This window comes from Gymnoscopelus braueri (assembly GCF_963280865.1).
Source record: "Gymnoscopelus braueri genome assembly, chromosome: 10".
Classification (NCBI taxonomy): domain Eukaryota; kingdom Metazoa; phylum Chordata; class Actinopteri; order Myctophiformes; family Myctophidae; genus Gymnoscopelus; species Gymnoscopelus braueri.
Window position 1 is genome coordinate 50,380,248 of NC_137611.1, and position 12,018 is coordinate 50,392,265.

The 12,018-nt window shown below is 41.2% G+C and overlaps 1 protein-coding gene across 1 annotated transcript; it reads right to left on the bottom strand.

Moving 5' to 3' along the window:
* Positions 1 to 551: 551 nt before the first annotated feature.
* LOC308093221 (cortexin-1-like) lies at positions 552 to 839 on the bottom strand (the record flags this gene model as incomplete). Its single annotated transcript, XM_080439479.1, has 1 exon — positions 552 to 839. The coding sequence occupies one exon, from the start codon at positions 837 to 839 to the stop codon at positions 552 to 554; it is 288 nt and encodes a 95-aa protein (XP_080295605.1).
* Between the last annotated feature and the right edge of the window lie 11,179 nt (positions 840 to 12,018).

Consider the following 12,018-nt stretch of genomic DNA (forward strand, 5'->3'; position numbering starts at 1 on the left):
TAAAGAAATGATATGCCCTACGGCCACAGGGCCGTAAGTTTTATTTTATTTTTTATAAACGGCCGGCCTGGTTCGGCCTGGAATGGAGCGGCCGTTCGAGGAATTGTCCCAAATTTCCCAGTGGCCAGCACGTCCCTGAGCGTAAATGAGTCTGGCAGGGACACTGCGTCAGGCACCCGGAACGAGAGGCAAGCAAACAAACACTGTGGGAGCTAACCCAGGGAAAAGCCAGGAAAGGCAAGAAGCCGGACCAACTACGTAAACGCGCTGCGGTGCGACAGCTTAGCTAACAACACTGTAGAGCTCAAGACCCTGATGCTAGATAGGAGAGTGTGGAGGGTTAGCGATTTAGGAGTCCCAAGTTGTTGGCTAGACCGCACTCTCGCATTGCATCTCACAGCGTAAACAGGGTCTGTAACTCCTTGAGAATGACACACTCCTTGAGTTACAGACCTGAGGATGTTGTAAATGGACCCTTTTGATTAGCATTTCGTACACATGCCAGAGTTATGGCAGTCCTTGAAACGTAAAAGTTTGAGGACCACGCCGCGCTACACGATAGCGTAGTCAAACTGTCCCCTGTCCAGGCCCTGCTCCTTGTGGTCGGTCCAGGACGAGGCGGGCATGCTGCTGTAGGGGTCCAGCAGGATGCGGACGCAGCGCACCAACAGGAAGAGCAGGAGCAACAGCAGCAGCGCCACGAAGCACAGCGCCGTCCCTTGCTCGGCGTGCAGCGACATGGACTGCAGCACCGCGGGGCTCCTGGGGACCCCCGGAGGAGGAGGGGGGGCGGGGGACGAGAAGTCATAGTCCACCACCCAGTAGTTTGTGTCGCTCATTCCTATAGACACGAAGACGAACGTGGGAAATGAGAGCGGTCGTCTTTTTCGAAGGCTTTCTGTGAGTCTTGACTGGAGTTCTGGGAGATCTTCAGCGGTGGAAAAAGTACTTTAAGTAAAAGTATCAATATTGCAATGTGGAAGTAGGCCTACTCTGTTGCAAGTAAAAGTCCGAAATAGAAAATTGACAGTAAAAGTACAAAAGTATTGGTATCAAAATGTACTTAAAGTACCGAAAGTAAAAGTACTAAAATGTTTGAAATGTTATTATTTGATTTTTTTTTTTTTAAATAGCAAGTAAATCTACAAGCTCAAGTTGTGAGCTTGTAGATCGGCTATTTTCAAATAGCCTATGTATGAAATAGGACTGAAGTGGTTAATGTATGTTTTATAATGTAATAATTTATATCTGCAAAGTAACTAGTAACTAAAGTTTTCAAATAATTGTATTGGAGTAAAAGTACAATATTTGCCTCTGAGATGTAGTGGAGTAGAAGTAGAAGTACAGACAATTGGAAATACTCAGGTAAAGTAAAAGTACCTTCAAATTGTACTTAAGTATAGTACTTGAGTAAATATTTTCAAAATGCTTCTGTACAACAGAAACAGAAACTGCTCTGTAAATCTTAGCTTGCTGCTTAGCAGGAATGGAGATTCAAAAATCTAAAGAGATGAGCGTTTCTGTTCTCGGCTGTTCAGGAGGCGTATAGTTACAGACTTTATGTAGCACTCACAGAGATTGTGGAACAGTTGTCTTACTTGAGAGGCTACCTCTGTGTTAACCTTGTTTCAAGCCTTTTCTCTCCTCACAAGGAGGAAACCCTGTAGAAATCTACAGCTGAATAGGTCTATCGGGTGGGAACTTCCGTTGTGTGTAATTCCCCTGAAAGCCTTTTGTTTTCGACCAATCAGGACACTGTCTTCGTACAGATCTACCCAGCATCAACGTAACTTCCTTTGGACGCTAAGGTACTCCCTGTACTTCAGTAGCAAGTTGTTGTTGTCCGGCGTATCTGTTCTCAGTGAAAACAGCACTCGTTGACACGTCGGTATCTTTGTGTCGTCCAGTCGTGTTGGCCGTCCGGGGGCCTCGGTTGGAATTAGAAAGCGAGGGGTTGGGCAAGGAAATAAATCTTAACTGATTGGTTGAAGATTTTCCCGTGGATCGATAGAATAAAGCACTAGTAGACGGTCCTTCTTAGAAAGTGTTTTATGTATATAGTTTTTTCCAAGCAAGCACTGTATGACGGAGGAGATGAGATTGTTGATTGATTGTCAGATTGTCCTGAGTCAGCAGGTCGTTCGCGGTGTGGATTGGGTCTCCATCTTGACTCTTCAGAGAAACTCTTCTTCAATCCGTCGAGGGTTCACTCCTCAAACAGTCTTGTCCTAGTAGGAGAGACAAAGAGCATACATTGCTTCGTGAGTGAATGAGTTCCACGTTAAAATTCAGAGCGTTAACGTCAAATGGAACGATGCTCGATTACTGGCAGTGGTGGAAAAAGTACTCAAATGTTTTACTCAAGTAAAAGTATCAATACTGCAATGTAGAAGTACTCTGTTACAAGTAAAAGTCTGGAATTTAAAATTTACTTGAGCAAAAGTACAAAAGTATTGGTATGAAAATGTACTTAAAGTACCAAAAGTAAAAGTACTAACATGTTTGAAAATAGCAGATCTACAAGCTCACAACGCGTTGTGAGCGGCGTGTTGTGAGCGTTGTGAGCTTCTATTTTCAAATAGTCTAGGTATAAAATAGGTCTAAAGTGATTAATGTATGTTTTATAATATAATAATTTATATCTGCAAAGTAACTAGTAACTAAAGTTTTCCAATAATTGTAGTGGAGTAAAAGTACAATATTTTCCTCTGAGTAGTGGAGTAGAAGTAAAAGTATAGGCAATTGGAAATACTCCAGTAAAGTAAAAATACCTCAAAATTTTACTTAAGTACAGTACTTGAGTAAATGTACTTAGTTACTTTACACCACTGATTACTGGACCCGTACAGCAGCATGCCCATCTCGTCCTGCAGGACCCACCACAAGGAAGGCCTGGATACATCTGGTTCCATTTGTACACTCTAAACTCTAACCCTAATCCTCAGTGAAGCATATAGGCGAACATTCGGTGAAAACAGGCAAACCATTGGCCAAAGTAGGAAAGGGAATTTAGCGAAAATAGATGTTCTAGCAGTACAAGCTTGTAATAATAATAATATGCTTTATTTGTATAGCACCTTTCATGCCATGAAATGCAGCTCAAAGTGCTTTACAGAGCAAGAGTAAAGCACACATGCTCAACATGATTTGCGTTCATGATTTGCGGCATTTTGTTCAAAATGGGCCACTCCTGCAAACTTCAGATGTCAATCTTAGCCAATCAGGATGGAATATGAAAAATCAAACTGATCCGTCTTGATCACATGACTATAGAGATCATGTGTACCGATTTGCGTGAAATTTGGATAACATCTTTAGGCTTAATATCGAAAAATGTGTTTTACATAAGTCGGCCTCCTGGTGGCGCTATAAAAGGCATATGTGAAAAATGCAGGGCAAAGGTTTTTCCTTGGCCTCTAGAGAGTGTGCATACAAAGTTTTACACAGATGGGTGCAGTTATAGGTAAAAACACGAATCGGCCTGTTATAGCGCCACCATGACGCTATTTTGAAAAAAATCAAGTGGCATTTCTTTCTCGACCTAATGGGAATGTGTGTGCAAAATTCCACGGAAATTGCATCCTGTGTTCATGATTTGAGGCATTTTGTTGAAAACGGAGCACTCCTGCAAACTTTGGAAGACAATTTTAGCCAATCAGGATGGAATGTGAAAAATCTGAAAGACCAGTTTTGTTTAATGACTATAGAGATACTGTGTACCGTTTTGTGTGATTTTTGGACAAAATCTGTAGGAGTACTGTCAAAAAATGTGTTTTGCACAAATCGGCCTCCTGGTGGCGCAATACAAGGCCCATGTGAAAACGTTGGGGCAGAGGTTCTGAATTGGCATCCAGGGAGTGTGTGTGCACAGTTTTGCTGCGATCAAGCCAACGGTGCCGGAGATTAGCTGTGACTGACGGACACACACGGACGTACTGACGGACAGGGGGCAAAACATACTCTCTCGCCATGCCTTTCGGCCTGGCGGAGACAATAATAGCAAAAAGGCTGTGAATCAGGCAAAACAGTGAGGACATGAACACAATCAGTTAAAAGTAAGAGTGAAAAGATAGGTCTTGAGCTGTGCTATCCACAGAGGCTACAGAAGAGCCAATCTAGGAGTTGTAGTTTGGCTATGTTTGCTAGTTGATATGCAACAAAGTATATGCTGGGAGTTAGGGTGGCCGTAGCTGAATGGTTAGAGCGCCCACGTGCGAAGGAGAAGGTCCCAGGTTCAATTCCTGAAAGCCAATGGCAATGTGTCGAGGTGTCCCCATGAGCGCGACACTTAACCCTTCACTTGACAAGCACTCATGGGTGAAGCTGAAAACTGGATTTAGGAAGTACTTATGAATACTTCCACCAAAGAACATAAGGTCTGTGCCTTTACAAGGAAGCACGTGTATGGACAACCGGTCTTCCCTGTTGTACAGCACAGCAGCATAAATAAACAACATCAATAAATAAATCACCTCTCTCTCTCTCTCTCTCTCTCTCTCTCTCTCTCTCTCTCTCTCCCCAGTGCTTCTTTAATGGGCTTCGGAGCATTGTTGCCATGTCCGCAAATTATAAGCGGACATGACATAGGGCTTGTCTTCCCATGTAAAGTCGCTTGAAATTTGTATTGGTAGTTGTGGGTTGCATTTATTTTTTGCTTGTTTCCGAAGTGTAGTTGCTTATTAGGGGCTTGCTTCCTAATCTCTCAAACATTTTCATGCCAAGGGCCCCCAAATGAATATGTGTATTTGTCCGTGGACCCCCCCATATGAAAACATCTTTTGCCAGGGACCCCCACAATATTTGTGTTGTTACAATATTTCAAAAACATTCCACATTTTTCACTTTTCTTTGCAAGATATTTGTTGGGGAAAAAAAGTATATAGGTTAAACCGCTGTGAGCTTGTACATCTGCCATTTTTGAAAACAAAACAAAAATCTGTGAGAGGTGTGAGAAGGCATTTGTAGAATTGGCCTCAGGTCTTAAACCGATCTTGATGGTCGCTTCTTTTTTGGGGCTTGTTTTCATAGACCTGGTTGCTTGCTTGTCTCTCACACTAAATCTGGCAACGCTGTTTTGGAAGAGCAGAGAGAGAAGAAGCACTCTCTCTCCTCAGTCAGCGCTTTGAGCTCCGGCCCGGACCACTTCCCTCTCTCTCTCTGTGTGTGTCTGTGTGTTAATGGGCCCCCCCGGCATCAATTATCAAATGGCCCCTGTCTGCTTATATTGGGTCAAATGAAAGCCTGGGTTAAATGCACACAGCAGGTTGAGAGATGTGGTGCATGCCATGAGCTACTGTTACTGACTAACACTGAATAAACCCAGCGACCTGTATACTGTACCGTAAAACTCTCACTGTACTGTGATCATGTATTTCATAAGCAGTGGTGGGAAAAGTACTCAAATGTTTTACTGAAGTAAAAGTATCAATACTGCGATGCAGAAGTGCTCCGTTACAAGGAAAAGTCAGAAATTCAACATTTACTTGAGTACTAGTACTGAAAATAGCCTACAGTAGGTATAAAATAGGGTTAAAGTGGTTAATGTATGTTTTCAATTAAATTTTCAATCAATCGGCTAAGATGCAACAATTGACCAAAAATGTGAATACGCTGTAATCCACAACTTTTGTGTGTGTCAATAAAACATTATTTTGACAAATCTGTATAATGTCTTTGTCAGGTGGAAACTTTCCAAAATGTCCAAAACTGTTACTTTTCCGGAAATGTGAAAAAAAAACATGAGTTCCAATGGATCCAATAGTTATTATTTAGTCACAAACGTGTTAAGACTTTTCATTGGTTCCATATTTAAAGAACCCATGCACAGACACACTTAAAGGTAGGGTAAGTGGTTAAAGTTTTTCTTAACCTTTTCTATGAAGTTATGATATCCTATAGGATGAATGGTACAGTAGAAACATTTCATAACTCCATCCCGGGTCCACCACAGCTAAAAACGTGCGCCAGTAGGCCTTGCGCTGGATCGCATATTTTGATAGCTTTTTTTTTGTCTCGCTAGACAAGATTTCAATCTTGAGATTTCAATCTCGTCTAGCGAGACTTCCGGTGGGGCGCATTCAAGACAATCACATTGCATAGTGTTCTGTCACTATGAACGTCAGATAAAATAAAATAAAATAAAAAAATATATATCAAAATATGCGATCTAGCGCAAGGCCTATTGGCGCGCGATTTTAGCTGTGGCGGACCCAGGATGGAGTTATGTACCATTCATCATAGGATATCATAACATAATAGAAAAGGTAAGAAAACCGTGGTACAAAATTCCCCTTTAAAATAAGTGTTAAATGGCTCTTTATTCTGATAGTACTCATTGCTATAGAGTGTTTGTTCAGTAACAGGAGTCTCCATGTCTCTCTAGCCCTGGTTCAGAGCGTTAGTGAGTTCCCTCTAACGCCCTGGAAGACCCCTCGCTCTGCGCTTGTACAAGGAATTCCACTGCCCTGCGAGGGCTCAAGAGTAGTGAAAATAAACAAAACCATTTCGCTACTCACCGAAGTTTAGGCTGTTTTGTGTTGTTGAAAGTCTATTCTCGGAACTGGGAAGCCTCTCAGCACCCCACCTACTCTGTAAAATACACTTTTTGGGCAGAAAATAAAATATGTCAGCGAGACGGATTTTTTTTGTATTTACTCCACAGTGCCCGCTACAGATTTTGGTTAATTGTAAGTTCAAATACTCCAGATCTGTAGAGGGCACTGTGGAGTATATACAATTTATTTCCGTTTATTTCTCCAGCTCTTTAATAAACAGAAAAATGCATTTTCATGTCGGGATACCAATTTTATCCAATCAGGATAGAGAACTCAGACAGGATACAGATTAAAGAAGTGACATTGGAAGTGATGACACAAAGAAATGAGCAGAACAAATTGGAACTGGAACGCTAAAACATTACGCTGATAAATGGGTACTCTCTCATAATTGGCTGAAATTGTGTCACTTACCTGAAAATGTATTTTCTGTTTATTAAAGAGCTGGAGAGACATGGAGACCCCTGTGACTGAACAAACACTCTATACCAATGATTACTATCAGAATATAGTGCTTTAACCTTTTACTTAAAAATTATAAAGAAAGAGCAGATCTACAAGTTCACATCGCGTCACCTTGTGAGCTTATATGCTATATTTGCTACTTTTGTGTGACACTGTAGGCTAGTATGATGAAGTAGGATAGTAATTCACAAATACAAATAAAAAGTTGAAATGTGAAGATACAAGGTTTCTACCCAACATCGACGATCGGGTGCTGTTGTTTAAAGGTGGTTTCACGACTCTTCCACTGAAACATTTACACCCTGGTGTTAGGTAGGACTCCTACAGCACTGCTTGAAGCTCATAAATCATAAATAGTCAATTACAATTTAAAATTATGGGGGTCGATGGCAAAAAAATCTTCTCAGATCTGTGGCCAAATAATACATTTCAATTTGGGGATCCTTGACATGAAGATGTTTGAGAAGCACCTGGTGTTTATATCCATCGATCGTTACAGAGGAGGCTACAGGTTCCTAAGCAGTACGTCAATGTGACTGTGACCAGCCTCTTCAATCAAACACGAGCTCTTCTCTGCAGTCTCTCGTCTATACAACCTGTCCTTTATCGTGATTACAAAACACTGAAAACGCCAAATGCATGGGTCACACGAGGACAAAAATAGCCGATCTACAAGCTCGCAAAGTGTCGCGAACGGACGCTTTGCGAACTTGTAGGTCAGCTATTTTTTGTTGGTCAGCTATTTAGTAAGTATTGAGTGCTTGTTCAGTAACAGTGTTGAATAGTTCTATCAAATTTAAGCTGATAAATCGGTACTCTAGCCCGATTGGAGGAAATTGGCAACCCACCTGAAAATGTATTTTCTGTTTATTAAAGAGACGGGGAGACCCCTGTAACAGTGATTGCCATCGCAATATAGAGGTTTAACCTTTTAACAATAAAACCTTTTGTTTTAACCAAAAGAATCCCCTTTAAGTGAAACTTTAGTCAAAAGGACCAAGGAAAATCATAATCATAATCATGATTATGAATCATGAATCCTAGCACGGTTACACAGAATGCAGCCATGCACAACTTTAGCTTTAAGACAGCAGAGCGTTTCTGTGTTTCTTACTAAAAGTATTCCAAGATGTCACATAACTTAAAATGACGCATTGTGAGATGATAACATGACTTAATACAGTGAAACACAACTGAAAGAGGGATGTCACGATCATGACATTTTAGCTGACACTTAATTAAATAATAGCGATTTGTGATTTAATTGTGATTTTTGTATAAATGACAAAATACATATCTGTTTGCCTTTTAGGCATTGTAAACGGAAAGTGCACATGGCAGATATGACAAATAACTTACATTATACAAAGACTGACAATGACCACTGCCCAATAATCAAAATGAATAATATCCTATGGCCAAAACAGACCATAATACATAGTCATTTAACATAGTTTTCAAATATGTTCAAATAAAGCGTAAATAGTGGATCTACAATCTCACAATGTCAGCTTGTAGATTTCTATCTATTTCCACAATTTTTGTTTTTTGTTTTTTAAATGTATGAAATTGTTTCAACAGACACATTAAAACAGACGAATTGAAACGATTCTGACTATTCCGCAAATATGATTGCGATCAGCCGAACATGTAAGCTGCCTGAACAGAACTTACTTTGCCCGAAGTATTCAGCTCCCTCGATGCTTCCAGCACTTGAATGGACCCTTCCTCAGCAGCAGTGAATGGAAGTTGTAAGTGGCCTTCAGCACTGTGGACAGCTCCCCTTTTTATCTGCTGGGATATGCTCCATGTGACCACCCAGCCCCCTCCCCTCCCCCCCTCCCCCCCACTCACTGCTTCTATTTCTATCTATCTACACTGGAAAACCCTCAGCTGTTACTTAACGCTGAAAGCGTACACACGGTAGCAAATGGACCCGTAAACGGGTCCATTTGCTACCATTTGTATGCTCTGGTGGAAAGTATATTTACTCAAGTACTGTACTTAAGTACAATGTTGAGGTAATTTTACTTGAGTATTTACTCTTTCTTTCTTTTCTTTTCTTTTGTTCCTTTTGTTTTATTTTACTTCTACTACAATTTACAATTTAGGTAAACCAAGAACCTATCATCAGTCTAAACAGTATAATATAAAAAGATCTCTCTACCTATAATCTGTACATAGAAACTATACACACTGTAGGATGCCAGGTCAACATTGACCTGGCATCTGTCTATTTAAAATGCTATCTAAATAACATTCTAGCCTTTGCATAATCCTGCAAGGTTGTCAAGGCTATGGCAAGTGCTACGGGCTGAGGTGGAGTCTGAAGAGGTGAGTCTTCAGATTACGGTGGAAGATTGGGAGTGAGTCTGCAGTTCTAACTGCAATTCGTTCCACAGTTTGGGAGCCAGAAGGGAGAAGAGTCTGGGACGTGTGGAGCGTTGTACCGGATGTTTTCAGCTGATCTGAGTGAGCGGGAGGGGTTGTAGGGTTGGATCAGGCTTTGAAGATAAGGGGGTGCCTTACATCTCAGAGGCAAATACAAGTACTTTTTACTCCACTACAATTATTTGAAAAGTGTAGTTATTAGTTTCTTTGTACATTTATATTAGTATTAAAAAAACACACATCAACAGTTATTGTCTCCGCCAGGCCGAAAGGCATGGCGAGAGTATGTTTTGCCCCCTGTCCGTCCGTCCGTGTCCGTGTGTCCGTCCGTCGCGCCTTCTGTCTGTGATTAGCTAATCTCCGGCTCCGTTGGCTTGATGGCAGCGAAACTGTGCACACACACTCCCTGGATGTTCTGCTCTCCCCCAGAGCAGAACCTCTGCCCCAAAATTTTCACATGGGCCTGTTATAGCGCCACCAGGAGGCCGCTTTTTGCTAAACTTTCTTTTTTACAGTACTACTACAGATTTTGTCCAAACATCACGCAAATTGGTACACAGTATTTCTATAGTCATTAAACGAAACTAGTTATTCAGATTTTTCATATTCCATCCTGATTGCCTAAGATTGGCTTCCAAAGTTTGCAGGAGTGTTCAGTTTTGAACAAATTGCCTCAAATCATGAACACAGCATGCAATTTCCGTACAATTTTGCACGCACATTCACACTGGGCCGAGGAAGAAATGCCACTTGAAAATGTTCAAATCGGCCTCATGGTGGCGCTATAACATGCCGATTCGTGTTTTTACCTATAACTGCACCGATCTGAGTAAAACTTTGTATGTGCACTCCCTAGAGGCCAAGGAAAAACCTTTGCTCTGCATTTTTCACATCTGCCTTTTATAGCGCCACCAGGAGGCCGACTTATGTCAAACACATTTTTGGATATCAATCCTTCAGATTGTATCCAAATTTCACACAAATCGGTACACATGATCTTTATAGTCATGTGATCAAGACGGATCTGTTAGATTTTTCATATTCCATCCTTATTGGCTAAGATTGGCATCTAAAGTTTGCAAGAGTATGGCCTGTTTTGAACACAATGCCGCAAATCATGAACGCAGCGTCCAATTGCGGTGAAACTTTGAACGCACATTCACACTGCGTTGAGGAACAAATGCCACCCAGTCAACATTGCCCTATTATAGTGCCACCAGGAGGCCGATTTTTGCAAAACATTTATTTCTATTTTTATATTACTCTTAATACAAACATCACGCAAATCGGTACATATTATCTCTTTAGTCAAGTGATCGAGACGGATCCGTCCCATTTTTCACATTCCAGCCTGATTGCCAAATTCCGAACATTGCTGGCCCACACTAACCTACTGTACCTGACCTGGCGGAGACTTGTGCTCCGAGGAGCACTTTTTCTAGTTGTTGTCTTTTTGTCCTTTTCGTTTTAATTGAGTAAAGTGCCAGGGGGCAAATGTTTGCGAGAGGACTGGATGAATATAATATAAGGGTCGGATCACTCAACCCAGCAGACAAACACAATACCACGAGAATAAACTACAGTATATTGCATTTGTCATCTGGACCTAGTTCCAGAGAAGTTCAGTTGATTCATTCAAATCATAATATTGATGTATGTGTGCCAACTCACCGACTTATACATTAAAAAGTTAAAGCCTGATGTGTTTTTGTAAAAATCTAAAATAAAGCATTTGGTAAAAAGCTAAAGCTCTATTCTGACAGTAATTCCATAACAGGGGTATATCCCTGTATCTCCAGCTCTTTAAGTCGGGATACCTATTGTATCCAATCAGGAGAGAGAACCACACAAAGGTATAATGAATCAGCTTCAATAGGAGTGTTCCAGTTCCAATGTTCTGTGTGAGTTCTCTCTCCTGATAGGATGGAATTGTTATCCCAAACTGAACCTTTATTTCCTGCTTACTAAAGAGCTGGAGAGATGGGATGACCCCTGTTACTGAACAGACACTCTATAGCAATGACTACTATCACATTATACTGTGTAGAGGTATTTTTCACTTAGCTTAACACAAGATATCACTCAAAGTACACATGCTTTAACTCTGGAAATGTGGAAGTGTCTATTTTCTTTACACAGTTTACACTTATGATGCCACCCTGCATTACATGACCACAAATCTAGAGCAAATCAGTACAGGCGTCCTTATAATGCACATCATCAGGGCTGCAGAGCCACAGGTACATACTGTGACATATCATTAAGTGAGTCATGAGTTCAGAAAGACCGTCTAGCATCAACATCTTACCGCATCTCCCCTTCAGAGAGCACAACAGGGCGTCTCGAAGGCCTTACTTAATACCCGTAGTGTTAATTTAACTCAGAGAGTGCACAAACGGACCTGTGTGGGTCCGTTTGTGCACTCTCAGAGTTAAATTAGCACATTTATTTTACAGTGTAGTCAGTGGGTTGTAACAGTTCCCTGATTTAGGTCGCAGTACGTATTGAGGACACAGCATGTGGACTGAAAGTTACCTTTTTGTCGACTTATGTGGTTGACCATGACAACGCGCTGAAACTCTTTGCACCTTCATCTCATGTACAACGG